The sequence below is a fragment of the Bos javanicus genome, chromosome 19 (assembly GCF_032452875.1).
Source record: "Bos javanicus breed banteng chromosome 19, ARS-OSU_banteng_1.0, whole genome shotgun sequence".
In the NCBI taxonomy this organism is placed as follows: Eukaryota; Metazoa; Chordata; class Mammalia; order Artiodactyla; family Bovidae; genus Bos; species Bos javanicus.
In genome coordinates this window covers 19,441,874-19,460,763 of record NC_083886.1, presented here as the reverse complement: position 1 = coordinate 19,460,763, position 18,890 = coordinate 19,441,874, and the positions used below count along the sequence as shown (strand labels likewise).

Genomic DNA, 18,890 nt, shown 5'->3' with positions numbered 1-18,890 from the left:
GGTTTCCCTGGTGGCTCAGGGGTAAAGAATCCGCCTACCAATGCAGGAGACACAGGTTCAATCCCTGATTAGGGGAGATCCCACATGCTGCAGAGCAACTAAGCCTGTTCACCACAACTACGGAGGCTGTGCTCTAGAGCCTGGGAGCCACAACCGCTGAAGCCCGTGGGCCCCAGAACCTGTGCTCAGCAACAAGAGAAACTACTGCATTGAGACGCCCACCCACTGCAACTACAGAGTAGCCCCCACTCCCCAAAACTAGAGAAAAGCCCCCATAGCGATGAAGACCCAGCACAGCCAAAAAAATAAAACCATTAAGAACAAAAAAGTTACCCAGAAATGTTCACGAGCATGTGAAAACAAAAAATGCCCACATCTAAGGGCTACAAAGAAATACGGGCGAAAAAATGGTTTGATTGGCTGGGGAGATTGTAGAAACAATTTCTTCTCCTTTCAACATTAACGTAAGTTACAACGCTGCTTGTGCAGTAAGTGAAATAATTTCTTAAATCATAAAGAACAAAGAAATTCTAACAACTTTAATTGCTATTAATCTCTGTAAAGTTACTAGAGAACTTTAAAAAAATAAGAGGGTTATATTAAAAATGTCCTTGCTTTAGCACATCACCCAACTGTGGGATCAGGTACCTGAGAATCAGGCCCTAACATACGTAAAAACTAGCAACTAAGTGTTGTTCATTACAATTACGTTAATCGTGTATGTGTTTGTGTGTGTGTGTCAGTCGGACACAGCAGTGTCCGACTCTTTGTGACCCCATGGACTGTAGCCTGCCAGGCTCCTCTGCCCACGGGATTTCCCAGGCAAGAATGCTGCAGTGGGTAGGCATTACCTTCTCCAGGGGATCTTCCTGACCCCAGGGATTGAACCCAGGTCTCCTGCATTGCAGGCAGATTCTTTACCGTCTGAGTCACCAGAGAAGCCCCCCCCACCCCATGTATGTGTTTAAAACCTTTCAAAAAGAACCAGGGAAAGAATGCCTTAGGATTTTGATACATCTCACCTGGAATATGGTTAGAAATGGAAAATCTCAGGTCCTATCCCGAATTATTGGATCAGAACCTGCAACGGTAACAAGGTGATTCACACAGACCTCACAGATACCAGGATAAACGAAGACGACAAACTGGAGCTCTGAAATACAGTCCGACCCCCCACCGCCACCAGCAAGAGGAAATTCTGCAGCCGAGCGCGCGCTGTACCTAGGAGGCCCTGCATCTCCCTAACGGACACCACACACACAGGAAGTGCACTGGTTGGGTAAAGTCAACTTCCTCTTTAGAAAGAATTCAAAAGCTCCTGCTGCTGCTGCAGAGCCCCACTACGTTTTGTTTTGTTTCAGAACCTCAGAAAAAAAGGAAATGTGTGAACACAAAGCAGTGAGAGGGCCCGAGAAGGGAGAATCCATTTCCAAACTCACCTCCTCTCATTTCATTGTAAATGTGACTCCTTTTTGCTCATAAATCCTGGACCACCACTGTTTCAAACTTGACACTTCCTTGGCACCAGTTTCTTCTCCCAGAAATAGCTCTTAATTCAAAGCTACAGTCACCTTTAATCGAATCATGTAACCAATCAAGGTCATTCCTTGGGCTTTTACACAACTAATTTTAAAATGTGGACTTCACTGCTGAGTGAATTTCTTGGTACTTGATGTGGCACCATGGTCCAGTGGGCTCACTGTTAGCTTGTTCACTCATCCCAACAACTGTGAGAGGTGGGTCTGTACTGTCTACATTGAAGAAAAAGCTCAAAGAAGCCAAAAAACTTCCCCACAGCCTCCTGGTGCCAGAAAACAGCATGACTCAAAGGTTCACGGTCTGTCCAGGCACCAAGCTGCTTAGTGCGTACAGACCCCATTTTGTTTGTTTTTAAATTATTTTTTCATTTTTGGCCATGTGGCATGAGGGACCTTACTTCCCCAACCAGGGAACACACACACACACACTATGCATTCGAACTGCACAGTCCTAACCACTGGACTGCCAGGGAAGTCCCCCAGAATCCGTTTTAAGGCATTCTGGTAAACCTGTAAAGTTAAGTGATTGGTTGAAGACATTTCCTGCCACAATGTGTATTTCTTGTCCTTGCATAAGGAAAGGTGTGGTAGACAACCACTCAGGGCAAAACAACTGTTACAATTTGTAACAAAGTAAATTTAAGAAGGATACAAATGATACATAACTCAAGGTCTCAGAAACGAAATGTAATATACATTATTTATATTGATTAACAATATTCAGAACCAATTTTCTACTAAAACTTCTAGTATAACAGACCATTAAAATTTACAAACTTTTCACTGCAGTTGATTTTAATTCCAAAGCAACTTTTAAAGTTTTACAGAAGTTCTCAAAAAGTGAATAAGCTTATGTAACAGTACAAAGCCATACAAAACCCTAGTAAAAGATACTTCACAGCCCTCCAAGACAATAGTGACTGATACTGATTTTGCTCTAGAGTTTAGCTACTAAAATATCAAAGAGCCTGTGTAGAATCTGATTTAAGACATCTCTGGTCTTAAGTGGCAATATATAGTAGCTCTGTCTATAACATAACATGCCTGTGTTTCAGGAAATGAAGTAACTGGAATCTCCTCTAAACCATGGATTTTCATGACTACAGAAGAAAAGAATTTTTATCCTCCAACTTTAATCTAAGAATTTATACTCCCAACTGTTTTGCTTATAGGAAACTAAAATTATTAGAGGCTGGCTTTAAATATGATTAGCTAACAAGAACATAGGAATCAAAAATAAAAGACAAAGATACAAAGTAATCAACTGAAATTGAAAAAGCTAACCAAAATGTTCCCTCTGGGTTCACAGGATTAGCTCTTTGTCTTCACACTGACACCAAGACATAAGTCATTAATAATAATAGTAATAATAATGGCAATAATAACAATATAGCAGCCGTCCCCACTTACCGAACACCTGTGTACCAGGTACTTATAGCCGTGCTCTCACTTAAATTCTACCACAACCCTATGAAGAAATCATCTGTAGGTGAGTGACCTACAGGAATCAGAGAGATGAACTTGCCCACGTCACAAAGCCAGTCAAGTGGCAGAAAATCTGAACTGTCTGCTTCATGTATGGACTCAAAAGCGCTGCTACATTTCCTTCTTGTCTCTCTTACAGTTAGGCTTTCTTAAAAAACGCTTACTAAACTTTCAAAAGGAAAACTTTACTATATGATTTGGCAGTCTGTTACATTAATGGCCCCAGGGAACCATAAACTATGCCTTGTGGCACTCAGATCCTCGTAGAGACCTCTCGGTGAGAATACAGGCTGGGCGGTGACTAGCAATGCAGTCATCCGTGCATCGTTACAGGCAGGAGCTGAACTGTGCTGGCTCCAGGCTGCAGCCTTAAGATGACCTGGCAACTTCTGCTTTTGCACTTTCAGGGGTCCTGCCATTTACGAAGCATGGCTATCCTTCTTGAGAGACCAAGTTGAGGGGGGAGGAAAGTGTGAGGCGGGGGAGGAAAGTGTGAGGGGTGGGAGGAAGAAAGAGGGCCTGGCAGCCAGGCCCAGCCACGCCAGCATTCCAGCTGAGCCCTGCTACCACTTTAGGCTCCAAACAGGTAAGTAAATATTCCATCTTGAACATTCCGGCCTCAGCTGCCATCTGACTGCAATTACAGAAGAGCTGCCAGCAAAATCAGGAGAACTGCCCAGCTGAGCCCCAGTCAGTCCCCAGGACACTAAGCAAGCCTTTTAAGCCATTATGCTCTGACATAGTTTATTATGTAGCAACAAATAACCAAATCATGACAAATGTTTAATTCGTGATTATCTGCATTAGTGAATAGGGTGAATATAATCAAGGCCACGAACAATCTAAATGAATGTCTGCAAAAGTACACCCACAACATTCATAAAAGCACTCATTCAATATTTACTGAGCTTTAGTATGTGCCAGGAACTAGGGTTATAAAGATGAATAAAGCATGATCCTGACCTCAGAAAACTGTGTCATTCTAGTAAAGGAGAGAGTTGCATGCCCCCGTAACTAAAGTAAAAAGTATTAAGTTCTTATGTAAGTGGGACAGCCACAAACTGCCATCAGAGCTCAAAAAGCCCTTTCTGCTGGAAGAGAGAGGAGACGTTTCAAGAATTAGATGCCAGTGGGAAAGTAGGGGAGGTCACCCTGAATGATATAGTGGTATTAGTTCTACAGCTAACGTTTATTAAGCAGCTCATAAGTCCCAGGCATTGTGTTAAACATTTTAAATACATTTCTCCCTTTAATTCCCACAGTGGCCAAATAAAGTAGGTCCTATCCCTATCCTCATTGTACAGATAGGAAGGAAAGTGAGGCACTGGGAAAGTTAAGTGTCTCAAGGTCTTATGACTAACGGGGGCAAATGCAAACAAAGTAAAACAACTGCAAATATAAATGATTCATGGATATCCCTCAACAAGAAAAGCATGGGGCTTCGCAGGTAGTCCAGTGGCTAAGTCTGCATGCTCTCAATGCAGGGGCCCAGGGTTTGATCCCTGGTCAGGAAACTGCATCCCAGAGGCTGCAATGAAAAGATCAAAGATCCCACATGGCACAATGAAGACCCGGTGCAGACAAATGAATAGATAAATATTAATAAATATTCTTGAAATAATAATAAAAGCCTGTCCTGGGAATTCCCTGGGAGTCCAGGAGTCTGGACTTGGTGCTTTCACTGCCAGGGCCGAGGTTTGATCTCGGGTCAGTGAACTAAGATCCCAGTGGACTCCCCCCACCCAAAAAACAAACCCAAAGCCTGTCCTACATTTGTCTGGCTTTTGAGATCACAAATTGGTCATATAATTTACCAGGTTTCTAGTAATAAGAACAGTTCTTCTCTATCCAAGTAAAATTTACATCACATTCTATCTTGGAAAAAAAAAAAAAATCCCAGACAGAAATAAACTGGGCCCTTCTGTGACACTCACACACTTTTTAATTAAGCTCCCTGAGTTTAACACTAATTCCAAATGCTTTTATGAATTCTCATTTCCTACTATATTTCAAGTGAGTTTGGACTCAACAAGCAGCTCTCAGAGTGCTGTGCTTAAAGACAATTTGTGAAGACTTGTTTGAGAAAAGATGACTAAAAAGCCAATGTAAATATGTGGTCTTTTGCACACAAATATATGTGCAGCTTTTTCCCCCTTGGTGGTTGATTATTTAGTTTTGCTTCTAGAGCTTTGCTTCTGTTTTGTATTTTGACATATCTGAGTCAATACTTTTCAGCCTGCTACCAACAAATGCTCTGTAAGTATCTAGGTAATTTTAATTCACCTCTGGATTAAAAATTAGACTGTACATGGGAAATCTGTCATAATATATGCTTATGATGTAACATGAGCCAAAAGAAAAAAGCATATATAAAGTTGCAAAACTACTATACAGTAGTTTTTCAATTTGACAAAATAATGTCTAGAAGGATACACCAAATGTTAACAGTGGTTGTCTGTAAATAGAATTATGAGTTATTTTCAAATTATTCATTTCTTCTTAGGTTTCTCCAGCTTGGGATTTAACCTTTTCTTAGGACACTATAATGGATTTCCCGGGTGGCTCAGTGGTAAAGAATCCGCCTGCCAAAGCAGGAGACATGGGTTCAATTCCAGGGTCAGGAAGATCCCTTGGAGAAGGAAATGGCAACCCTCTCCAGCATTCTTGCCTGGAAAATTCCAAGGACAGAGGAGCCTGGTGGGCTACAGTCGGGTGGGGGGGGGGGGCGTCAGTCACAAAGAGTTTGACACAACTGAGCGCGCACACACACAGGACGCAAAAGGAACATTTTAAGTGACACTGCAGTAACAAATTATTCTCAAACAGATTGTTGGACTGTTTTGAAAATGGGTAACAGAAGGGGAAGTGGGAGATAAAAGAAGCAGTTAATAGCTTTCTTTTCTTTGCTGAGCTACTAAGACTTCCTGCCCTGGTTTTCTGAAATAACTTATTTTTCCCTGCACTGAGTTCCCCACACTGAGTGTTAAATACGCTACATGTTTTCAAATCCTGTGGGAATAATGATCTATGGAGAACCTGGTGTGGTACATTAGGAATATCAAGGTTTCTAGTAAGATCCTCAAAAAATTAGCTGAAATCAACTATTTAAAAGTTTGAAAACAGCTTTCCCAGGCGGCTGCTGAAGATGATGGAGAGGCAGGTCCTGGGGCTCGATGGCCAAGGCCATCTCCTGGGCCACCGGGCAGCCGTCATGGCCAAGCAGGTGCTTCTGGACCGGAAGGCTGTGGTCCTGCACTGTGAGGGCATCAACAGTGCTGACAGCTTCCACAGAAGGACACGGAAGTACCTGGCCTTCCTCTGCAAGCAGATGAACACCAACACCTCTGGGGGCCCCGACCACTTCCGAGCCCCCAGACACATCTTCTGGCAGACAGTGCAAGGCAGGCGGCCCACAAGACCAAGCGTGGCCCAGCCGCTCCGGGCCACCTCAAGGTGTTTGACGGGATCCCGCCACCCTACGAAAAGAAAAAGCCGATGGTGGTTCCCGCTGCCCTCAAGGCTGTACGTCTGAAGCCTATTCCGAAGTTCGCCTACACCTAGGGTGTCTGGCTCGTAAGGCTGGCTGCAAGTACCACCAGGTGGTAAGAGCCACCCTGGAGGAGAAGAGAAAGGAGACGGCCAAGATCCGCTGTTGGAAAAAGCAGCAGCTCATGAGGCTATGGAGCAGGCTGAAAAGAACATAGAGGAAGAAAACCGACAAATTCACAGAGGTCCTCAAGACTCATGGATTTCTAGTCTGAGCCCAATAAAACTGACTACTTATTCTTCATGCTTGGCCAGGCCTGCCCTTCCTCCATCGCCACCCTAGGATGTGGGGGACCCCTAGGGGCTGCCATCCAGGTGCCACAGGCAGCCTGGGGCTTCGAAGACTGGGTACAGCAAAGGGGCCTTAGTCACTGCTGTTTAAGAAGCATGCATGCTCAGTCCTGTCTGACTCTTTGCAACCCATGGACTGTAGCCTGCCAGGCTTCTCGTGTCCATGGAATTTCCAGGCAAGCATACTGGAGTGCGCTGCCACTTCCTACTCTAGGGTATCTTCCCGACCCAGGGATCGAACCCACGTCTCTTGCGTCTCCTGCAGTGGTGGGTGTATTTTTTACCACTGTGTCACCTGGGAAGCCCAGCTGTTTAAGAAAGGACTTTTAAAAGGTGGAGGCAAAAAAAAAAAAAAAGTGGAGGGCTGTGCAGGCATCATTTGGGACCTATTCGTTCATGAGCTTTAGGACACAGCTGGAATAACCAGTGCAGTTGCAATATTGGCAAAAGTGAGCTGGAAGACTTAGTTGGAAGGGATCCCACATCGCTGCAGGGTATGTGTTTAAGGTTTCCACGTGGTCGGATACTATGCTCTGTATCTGTTAGGATATGAGAGAATGCTTGGGTAGCACAGGTCTGGGATTTTAAAAAAGAGTTAATGGAAAGGAAGTGCAGCCAAGTGGTCACAGGCATCACCTTTGTGTCTTTCCTATATTTTGTGATCCAAAACTAATAGATTATTTTTAAAGAAAAAAATCTGAAAACAAAATACCGTGAGAGACAAATGGTTGCATTACAGATGTTTAAGACATGCTGAAACAAGTGCTGGCTTGAGATTCTCAACTAATCACTTGTCTGACATTGTATAATTGTCTAACAAACCCATGCAATTTCAAACAACATTTTAATCTTGAGGCTAGGGCTTCCCTGGTGGGTCAGTGGTAAAGAATCCACCTGCCAATGCAGGAGACACGGGTTCCATCCCTGACCTGGGAAGACCCCACATGCCACAGTGCAACAAAGCCTGGGCACCACAACTATTGAGCCTGTGCCCTGGCGCCCAGGAGCCACAACTACTGAGCCCACGTGCTGGAGTTACCGGAGCCCACACTCCAAGACAAGAGAAGCCACCAGTGGGAAGCCTGCGCACCACAACCAAAGAGTCGCTCCCACTCCCCAGAACTAAAGAGCCCTCCCAGCAATAATGACCCATCACAGCCAAAAATAAATAAAAATAAAGTTATAAAAAAAATCTTGATGACAAACCACAACATTTTACAACACATCTAAGGGTTAAATCGGCAGAGAGCTGATGAAGTGTTAATGGTACACTCCAAGGCCCTGTGCTGCAATGTTTAATGTGCAAACACATCACACCCAGCAATATTGTTAAAGTACAGATGACTATTCAGGAGGTCTGGGTGGGGCCTGATTCCTGCATTCTTCATCAACTTTCAGGTCAGGATGCCCCTACTGCAGACATAGACCACATTTGTAGTAGCAATGATCAAAGGGACACCCACTGGCCAGAGCTGGCCAGGGTCCTCACCTAACAGTATCTTAATTAGACACCAGGATCTGGACCATTATTCTGAAACAGCAGGGATCTGCTCTTGTCAGCGCCCTCTGAGACACTGAATCACACTAATTAGAGGCACATGATGGCCAACACATTTATTTTATGGAGTGAACTATTAACTGTACACAGACTGGAATATCGGTATTTCTACCATCTCCAGTACCTCAATCTAACCCCCCTTTGATAATGTACAAAGATGGAGTTTCTGGACCTGCAACGCTTAAAGATGAGGCTCTGGACCGTGGCAATGTCATCACGCTGGTGTCACTCCGTGAGGCATCTCTGACTGGCCAGCTGACATTACTATGTGACATCCTAATCAGCTATCTCTACTCACAACAAGCAGGAAAGTCAACCCTGTAGAAATAAACAAGGGATGAAGAACACGATGGAAGTGAAATCTGAAAACGAATACACAAGAATTTAAATTTCTCCTATTTGTTTTGTTTTGAGGCGGAAGTCTAATGATTAGCCACAGAAGGAAAAGATTACATCTGTGAGGGCAGTGGTCTGTTTCCCTCACCACAGTATTTCTAGGACCTAGAAGTATCTCTGACCCACAAGAGGCACCCAATACATACTCACTGAATGAATGAACAGATAAGTATTTAAAGACGGTGGGAGTTGATTTCCTTGGCATTTACATCTTAATACCAAGGATTCCAGGGAGCTATATAGAACTATTCTTAATGATTTCGACATCAGTGAGGCCAAGTTGACTGTAAATATCACCTGATTTCCTGAAGACCCGTCTCTAGCGTTTAACACATTCAAACAGTAAGAGTTACAGACTACACTTCATTCCTACACAGAACTTCCTTTTCTCTGAAGACACAGGCTAAGGCTTCAACTTAACCACAAGAGGAGAAACTGCTGCATGCTGGCAGTTGTTTTTGACTCTAAAGGATTGACAGTAAAAGACGTTACTCTTGTTCCTTCTAAACTTTCACAGACATGATTTCCTAACAGGAGGCAAATTTCATGAGAGATTTTTCAAGGGTAAGAAACAAAAACAAAGATAAAAAGTATGCCAAGAGTTCTTGAGAACGTTAAACAAAGAGTTACCACATGACCCAGCAATTCCTAAGTATATTCTCAAATATACAAATATCCACACGGAAACTCATCCATGAATGTTCACAGCAACATTATTCATAATAGCCAAAGAGTGAAATCAACCCAAATGTCTATCAGCTGATGGTTGGAAACATAAAACGTGCTTTATCCACAAAATATTACTCAGCCACAAAAAGAACTAAAGTGTCAATACATGCTACCACATGAATGAAGTTGAAAACATTATGCCTAAGTCAAAGAAGCCAGTTGCAAGGGGTTACATTCAGTATGGTTTCATTTTTATGACATGTGCTAAATAGGCCAGTCCAAATAGAGACAGAAAGCATTTCTTTTTTGGGGTGATGAAAGGTTCTGGAAACAGACAGTGGTGATGGTTGCACAACTTTGCAAATACACTAAAAACTGCTGAATTGTACATTTTAAGGTACAGTCTGTAAATTATACATCAATTTTAAAAATTCTATAAGGAAGTAAAATCAGCAAGTAAAAATATATATACGAAGGGAACATCCTTTTTCTCTGCTCTCTCATTCATCCCCCACACAAAACCTTTGACTGAAAAGCCATATATTTTATGTAGTTATTCTGAAAATGACTGGAACCCTAAAAATATCCCAACCACTAAACAAAAGCAGCTGCTTATTTCGATAACATTTTTGTAACACAGATCCTCCTTAGACTGCAAGTTGATAGAGGACGTATTCTCCAAATCCAAACGTGTACAACCCACTAGAATGAACTCTGAGAAAGAATTAAAGCTTTTATTGGGTTGACGATAAAGTTTGTTCAGGTTTTTCCACACGATCTTACAAACTTTTTGGCCAGCCCAATAGAACCAGAAGCCACTGTAACTGGCACTGGCACAAAACACATTTCAGGTCACACGGGAGAACTACCATATTACTCCGTCTACTTGGAAGGCAGTGTTATTGAGAACCTAAGCATAATGGATGTTCTCCTAGTGTTTTCTGTTTCAAGCCTGAGACAAGGGAACTCAAAAACAAAACAAAACCCCATACTGCTGCTGCTGCTAAGTCGCTTCAGTCGTGTCCAACTCTGTGCGACCCCATAGACGGCAGCCCACCAGGCTCCCCCGTCCCTGGGATTCTCCAGGCAAGACAACCCTGGAGTGGGTTGTCATTTCCTTCTCCAATGCATGAAAGTGAAAAGTGAAAGTGAAGTTGCTCAGTCGTGTCCAACCCTCAGCGACCCCATGGACTGCAGCCTACCAGGCTCCTCCGTCCATGGGATTTTCTAGGCAAAAGTACTGGAGTGGGAAACCCCATACTAAACTCCACTAAATTATAGGGAAGTGTGTCCCGTATTTAAATTATTGGACATGGAAATTTAAAGAATGTAGGTTTGGAAACTCAGAATGAGATCATACTGAATTGTTTTAATGTATTCAATTACACATGAGAAATTAATAAGTACTACTCCCAGGTGCTAAGCTCATTCATTCATTTAATATCAACTCTGTGTGTGTGTTCAGCTGCTTAGTCGTGTCCGACTCTTTGCGACCCCATGGACTGTAGCCCACCAGGCTCCTCTGTCCATGGGATTCTCCAGGAATCTCTGGAGTGGGTTACCATTTCCTTCTCCAGGGGATCTTCCCGACCCAGGGATCGAACCAGTGTCTTCTGTGTCTCTTGCACTGCAGGTAGATTCTTTACCCACTGAGCCATCAGGGAATATAATATCAACTCTACTGTTTCTTAATTGTTGATACAGTTAAACAACGGTCTCATTCATATATAAGATATCTTAACTGGCTGAATAATCATATAATAAGAGATACTTAAATCTCTTTTTAAACATACCCTAGATTTAGAACCTCTGTTTCACAATAGCAGAAGGAATAATACAGATGTTGTCAAGTGGAAATCAAGATGAATGTATTGGAAGGCCTTAAAAAAAGTATTCATCAAGTGAGGATCACCATATCTAGATTTCCCTCTCAGATTTGCTACTAAACTACAAATGATGCCTGACCTTCATTTAAAAATCTACAAGAATTTTAGGACCTCCCTAGTGTCACAGTGGATTAGAATCTGCCAGCCAAAGCAGAGGACACTGGCTCGATTCCTGCTTCAGGAAGATCCCACATGCTGCAGAGCAACTAAGCCACAACTACTGAGTCTGCACGCTGCAACTACCGAAGCCCTCTGGCCCTAGAGGGCTGTGCAACATGAGAAGTCGCTGCAACTGAGAAGTGCGCCTGCTGCAACTAGAGAGCAGGCCCCACTTGCCGCAACCACAGAAAGCCCACGCAAAGGCAACGAAGACCCAGCACAAAAGCAATGAAGACCTAGCAGAGTCAAAAGTGAAAATAATTATTAAAAAAAACCTACAAGAATTTTAAAATGTATAAAACCTCAAGCAGGTTGAGTAACCTTGATGATGAGAATAGCCAAAGGCACTCTTAGCACAGTACTATTCAACTACTTGTAATTTTCAGATTCTTTGCAGCATGAGAACTACTCGGATGACCAAATAGATTACTGACAAGTGTGATGAAGAAAAATGCCACTCACTCATATGATTCCACTCAGCTGGAATCCCACTGATTCAAAAAGCACTTATTAAACACCTGAATTAAAAGTTGCTCGAGGATTATCTGTCCTACTACACACTGGCCGCGGGTTGTATCTTTTTCCGTATATGTTCCAGGGTGTGGAGAAACCATGTGACTCTCCTATATCTTTGAGGACCAGGTCCCCACGGGGCAGATAACTGCTGTCACTTGAAAGTATATTTAGCTTCTCCTCTCAACACGTCTCTCTTTAAATCTGTTTTTCCATTTCCCTACGCTTTTGTATCCCATCCCTCAAGGGTTTCATTTTCTTTCCTTTGCCCTTTCCACACAGCTTCACTTTAAAATCCAAACTCGCTAGAATGGGAACCCGCTAAATGATTTTTTTTTTAATGCATTCAAGATCACAGGAGATATTAAAGACTACTTTCAGACAGTAATTCCATTCATTTAGTGTTAACTCTGCTGCTTCTCCTGTCTCTGTCCCTCTCTTTAGTCCTTCCCCTTCCACGGTCCATTTTGCCTCCAATTTGCGCTCTCCCAACTCACTGCCCTACATTTTCCTCGAGCTCTCTAAACTCAATCTCCATCTACAAGGCAGGTTTTCCAATGAACCTCCACCGCCCCCAACTCTCGCAATCTTGACCACTCTCTGCGACGCCCTCGGTTTCTGCTGGGACCCCAGACTCCCCCCAACCTCGCAGCCCTTCGCATCCCCAGCATCGCCCCAAACAGCTTAGGAAACACCTCTCACACCCTCCCTCCATTCCCCAAACGCGCCTCTTCCTCTCAGGACCCCCTCCCCCCACACCCCTCAGAGCCCACCTCCCCCTTCCTCACACCTAGTCAAGGCTCCTGCGCCTTCAGAGCCGCTTCCCTCCTCCCTTCAGAGTGTCCGGACACTCCCGCCCCTCGCAGCCTTCCCTGCACTCGCCCACCGCCGGGCACCCCGCGCCCTCCCCGGGGCCCACAGCGCCCCAGCGGGCGCGGCCCTCCGACCTGCCTCCGCGCCTCCCGCAGCCCCTGCAGCCTCTGGCTCAGCTCCCGGCGGTAGCTCTGCGCCGCCTCCACGCTCTCGCGGGCCTCCTGCAGCATCAGCTCGGGCTCCAGCTCCATCGTCCCCTCGTCCGGCCGCGCGGCCGGCGGCGGCGGGCGCGGTTCCCTACTGTCCCAGGCGCCGCCGAGCGGCCCGGTACGGCAGAGCGCAGGCGGAAGCCCCGCCCCGCCCCGCCCCGCGGAGGCCTTGATTGACGGCAGGGCGAGACCAGCGTCAGGGTCCCAGCGCCGCCTACGCCAACCTCCCGGCGGCGCTCATGCGCCGCGCCTGGCCCGCGGAGGTTCTTCCCAGTCCGCGTGGAGCCAACGAAAGATTAATGACTGAACCTAGCGAAGTGCTTCGCACAACTTATCTCCTTCTGGCTTTTCACTACCAGGCCTCCTTGCACCCCTATTCCACAGCGGAGGAAAAAGAGGGACAGAGAGGGGAATCAACTTTCTCAAGCCGTCGGGATTTTAACCCCAGTGGCTCTTAAATCATGGTCTTCAGTTCAGTTCAGTTCAGTCGCTCAGTCGTGTCCGACTCTTTGCGACCCCATGGACTGCAGCATGCCAGGCCTCCCTGTCCATCACCAACTCCCGGAGTTTACTCAAACTCATGTCCATTGAGTCAGTGAACGAGCATTCCTGCAGAGGCCAGTGGTTTAGGAGGTTACCCTGAGCCAGTCACCAGGCTCAGAGGGATCACCCCCAATCCAGAAGCTTGTAGTCTAATAAAGGAGGCAAGACAGAGGCCTAAGCGTGGTACCCCCGGTAGGTACCTCAATCCTGCCAGAACTCCAAGACTAGCTTTTTCTGTACCAGCCAGGTAGTGAAAATGTGGAGCTTGGCTGGCCATAAGGCCTCTGTTGGAGAAGGCAATGGCACCCCACTCCAGTACTTTTGCCTGGAAAATCCCATGGATGGAGGAGCCTGGTAGGCTGCAGTCCATGGGGTCCCTGGGAATCGGACAGGACTGAGCGATTTCGCTTTCACTTTTCACTTTCATGCATTGGAGAAGGAAGTGGCAGCCCACTCCAGTGTTCTTGCCTGGAGAATCCCAGGGACGGGGGAGCCTGGTGGCTGCCGTCTATGGGGTCACACAGAGTCAGACACGACTGAAGTGACTTAGCATAGCATAGCAAGGCCTCTGTTGCAATGTAGTAAGTGGGCGTGACCATGTCCAAATAATACTTATGGACACAAATTTGAATTTCACCTAATTGTCATGTGTCACAAAATATACTTTGCATCTTTTTTCAACTACTTTAAAAGGTAAAAAACATTCTTCATTCAGGAGCCCAATAAAAACAGGCGGTAGGTCAGATTTAGACCATGGTCAGTGGAAACTGGAGGGCTACAGGCCATAGGCCCGCAGAATCAGACACTACTGAAGTGACTTAGCACACACCACACATAGTTTCCTGACCCCTGGCCGAGTGTGGTAGACTTGCTTTTCCCTCAGAAACAGACTGCCTCAAGGTTACACAATGAATCTGTACTAGAGGCTAGATTTCAGTTTTCCTGGGCCAGACTCTCATGTTCTTGCTACCATACTCTTTAAAATGACACTTGAGATTAGAGAAGTTTAGAAAAGGAAAGCCCTTCTGGAGAAAGTGGGAAATTATCCTAAACTAGCCAGCCACTCCATAGATGCTCAACAAGTACCTGTGGAATGAATCGAGGCATTAACTAAACAAAAAGGAGTAAGGAGAGGCACCCCAGGTAGGACAAAACTAAGTGGGGAAGCATATAAGGCAGGCAGGAATCTAAGTGGATTCTGTAAGGAAGGAGGGGCAGACCACTGTGACTGGAGAGGAAAGACTGAAATATATTGGGAGATGAAGTCGAGCAAAGTAAGGGCCGTGGAATTCAGGTTAAGAAGGTTAACAGGTACTCAGAAAACCTCCAGAAGATCTCAACTGGGTTCGATCCCTGGATCAGGAAGATCCCCTGGAGGAGGAAATGGCAACCCACTCCAATATTCTTGCCTGGGAAATCCCGTGGACAGAGGAGCCTGGTGGGCTACAGTCCATGGGGTCACGAGAGTCAGACGTGACTTAGCGACTAAATAACCACCACCAAGTACATCAGTCAAGTGGGAGAAGTGTGTATTCCAGAATAACAACAGTGATGGTTATCAAGAGAAAATGGTATAATATTGAGGAGAAAATGACATCTTCCATTTTTCTCCATGTACTGAGTACATGTCATTGCCAAAAAGCACTAAAATTTGATTTAGAAGACTAGCAATTTTGGAAACATGTGTGAGCTACATTTCTAAAAATTGACAATAATTGAAACGTCTTACTTACAGGGAGTGTGCAAATTCTGGTTAATATGGCCAAGTAAAAGCACATATTTATGTACAAAATGTTTAAAGAGTGTAAGGTATGTGTCTGGCTCTGTGCCAAGTGTTGGGAATCAACAGGAATAAGACCTAGGACTTGCCTTCATAGTCCACTGGGAGGAATCATACAAAGATAAGCAGGAATTTGTATTCTAATATATTGAATGCAATAAGTAGAAGCACAGAAACCTGCTGCCTAACCCAGCCAAAGGTAAAGTGGAAGGAAGAAAGTATCAGGGAAAGTTTCTTGGAAAAAGTAGCTTCTGAGGTGAATCTTAAGGTTTTTCTTGGTGTGGCCCCACATGGGTCTCTCTTTTCCATTCCAAAATAACAACTTAAGGAGTTTAAAACTGGTTTAGGGGACTTCCTTGGAGATCCAATGGTTAAGAATACACCTGCCAATGCAGGGGACATGGGTTCAACCCCTGGTCTGAGAAGATTTCACATGTTTTTGTTGTTGTTCAGTCATGAAGTTGTGACCAACTTTTTGCAACCCCATAGACTGTAGCATGCCAGGCTCCCCTGTCCTTCACCATCTCCCAGAGTTTGTTCAAATTCTTGTCCATTGAGTCAGTGATGCTATCTAACCATCTCATCCTCTGTCACCCTGCTCTCCTTTTTTCCTTCAATCTCCCCCAACATTAGAGAATTTTCCAATGAGTCAGCTCTTCACACCAGATGGCCAAAGTATTGGAGCTTCAGCTTCAGCAGTCCTTCCTATGAATGTTCAAGGTTGATTTCTTTAAGGATTGACTGGTTTGATCTCCTTGCAGTCCGAGGAACTCTCAAGAGTCTTAACCAGCACCACAATTCGAAAGCATCAGTTCTACAGCATTCAGGCTTCATTATGGTCCAAGTCTCATATCCATACATGACTACTGAAAAAACTATACCTTTGACTATACAGACCTTTGTTGGCAAAGTGGTGTCTCTGCTTTTTAATATGCTGTCTAGGTTTGTCATAGATTTTCTTCCAAGGAGCAAGCGTCTTTAATTTCATGGTGGCAGTCACTGTCTGCAGTGATTTTGGAGCCCAAGAAAATAAAATCTGTCACTGCTTCCACTTTTCCCCCTTCAATTTGCCATGAAATGAAGGGACTAGTTGCCATGATCAAGCCAGTTTTTTCACTCTCCTCTTTTACCCTCATCAAAAGGCTCTTTAGTTCCTTTTCACTTTCTGCTATTAGAGTGGTATCATCTGCATATCTGAGGTTGTTGATATTTCTCCCAGCAATCTTGGTTCCAGCTTGTGAGTCATCCAGTCTGGCATTTCACATGATGTACTCTGCATAGAAGTTAAAAAGAGTGATGATATACAGCCTTGTTGTACTCCTTTCCCAATTTTGAACCAGTCAGTTGTTCCATGTTTGATTCTAACTGTTGCTTCCTGACCTGCATACAGATTTCTCAGGAGACAGGTAAGGTGGTCTGGTATTCCTATCTCTGTAAGAATTTTCCACAGTTTGTTGTGAGCCACACAGTCAAAGGTTTACCATAGTCAATGAAGCAGAAGTAGATGTTTTTCCGGAATTCCCTTGCTTTCTCTATGACCCAGTGAATGTTGGTAATTTGATCTATGGTTCCTCTGCCTTTTCTAAACCCAGCTTGTACATCTCAAAGTTTTCAGTTTATGTATTACTGAAGCCTAGCTTGAAAGATTTTGAGTATAACCTTGCTAGTATGTGAAATGAGTACAACTGTATGGTAGTTTAAAGATTCTTTGGCATTGCCTTTCTTTGGGATTGGAATGAAAACTGACCTTTTCCAGTCCTGTGGCCACTGCTGAGTTTTCCAAATTTGCTGACATATTGGGTGCAGTCCTTTAACAGCATCATCTTTTAGGATTTTAAATAGCCCAGCTGGAATTCCATTACCTCCACTAGCTTTGTTCTTAGACATGCTTCCTAAGGCCCAGTTGACTTCACTCTCCAGGATGTCTAGCTCTAGGTGAATGACCATACCCTCATGATTATCTGGATCATTGAGATCTTTTTTGTACAGTTCTTCTGTGTATTCTTGCTACCTATTAGTCTCTTCTGCTTCTTTTAGGTCTTTACTGTCTCTATCCTTCATCATGCCCATCCTTGCATGAAATATTCCCTTGATATCTCCAATTTTCTTGCAGAGATCTCTAGTCTTTCCCATACTATTGTTTTCCTCTATTTATTTGCACTGTTCATTGAAGAAGGGCTTCTTATCTCTCTTTGCTATTCTCTGGAACTCTGCATTCAGTTGAGTGTATCTTTCCCTTTCATTTCTCTTCTTTCCTCAGCTATTTGTAAAACTTCCTCAGACAACTGCTTTACCTTCTTGCATTTGTGTTTCTTTGGGATGGTTTTGATCACTGTCTCCTATACAATGTTATCAACCTCTGTCCATAATTCTTCAGGCACTCTATCAGATCTAATCCCTTGAATCTATTTGTCACCTCCATTGTATGATCATAAGGGATTTAATTCAGGTCATACCTGAATGGCCTGGTGGTTTTCCCTACTTTCTTCAGTTGAAGCCTGAATTTAGCAATAAGGAGTTCATGATCTGAGCCACAGTCACCTCCAGGTCTTGTTTTTTGCTGACCTGTATACAGCTTCTCCATCTTTGGCTGCAAAGAATATAATCAATCTGATTTTGGTATTGACTGTCTGATGATGCCCACGTGTAGAGTTGTCTCTTGTGTTGATGGAAGAGAGTGTTTGCTATGACTAGTGGGTTCTCTTGACAAAACTCTGTTAGCTTTGCCTTCCTTCATTTTGTACTCCAAGGCCAAACTTGCCTGTTACTCCAGGTTATCTCTTGACTTCCTACTTTTCCATTCCAATCCCGTATGAGGAAAAGGATGTCTTTCTTTGGTGTTAGTTCTATCAGGTCTTATAGGTTATCATAGAACTGGTCAACTTCAGCTTCTTCAGTATCAATGGTTGGGGCATACATAGACTTGGATTACTGCAATGTTGAATGGTTTGCCCTAGAAACAAACTGAAATCATTCTGTCATTTTTGAGATTGCCTGCAGGTAATGCATTTCGACTCTTTTGTTGACTATGAGGGCTACTATGGGATTCTTGCCCACAATAGTAGATATAATGGTCATCAGGATTAAATTCTCCCATTCTCGTCCATTTTAGTTCACTGATTTTTAAGATGTCGATGTTCATTCTTGCCATCCCACTTGATCACGTACAACTTACCTTGATTTGTGAGCCTAACATTCCAGGTTCCTATGCCATATTGTTCTTTACAGCATAGGACTTTACTTTCACCACCAGACACATCCACAGCTGAGCATCGTTTCTGCTTTGGCTCTGCTGGTACATTCTTTCTGGAGCTATTCATAATTGCCCTCTGCTCTTCCTCAATAGCATAGCAGACACCTTCCAACCTGGGGGTCTTGCCTTCTGATGTCACATCCTTTTGGCTTTTCATATGTTCATGGGGTTCTTGCAGCAAGCATATTGAACTAGTTTGCCATTCTCTCCTTCAGTGGACCACTTTTTGTCAGAACTCTTCACTATGACCC

The 18,890-nt window shown here is 44.2% G+C and overlaps 1 protein-coding gene and 1 pseudogene across 1 annotated transcript in view; one reads left to right on the top strand and one right to left on the bottom strand.

Moving 5' to 3' along the window:
- Positions 1-13,186, bottom strand: part of CRLF3 (cytokine receptor like factor 3) — a 41,009-nt gene extending 27,823 nt beyond the window's left edge. The window contains exon 1 of the mRNA XM_061390455.1: positions 12,989-13,186. Within this exon, the coding sequence (XP_061246439.1) occupies positions 12,989-13,105 (117 nt within the window). The 5' untranslated portion in view covers positions 13,106-13,186. The remainder of the gene's footprint in view (positions 1-12,988) is intronic.
- Positions 5,413-6,893, top strand: LOC133231829 (large ribosomal subunit protein uL13-like; annotated as a pseudogene).
- Positions 13,187-18,890: the final 5,704 nt, after the last annotated feature.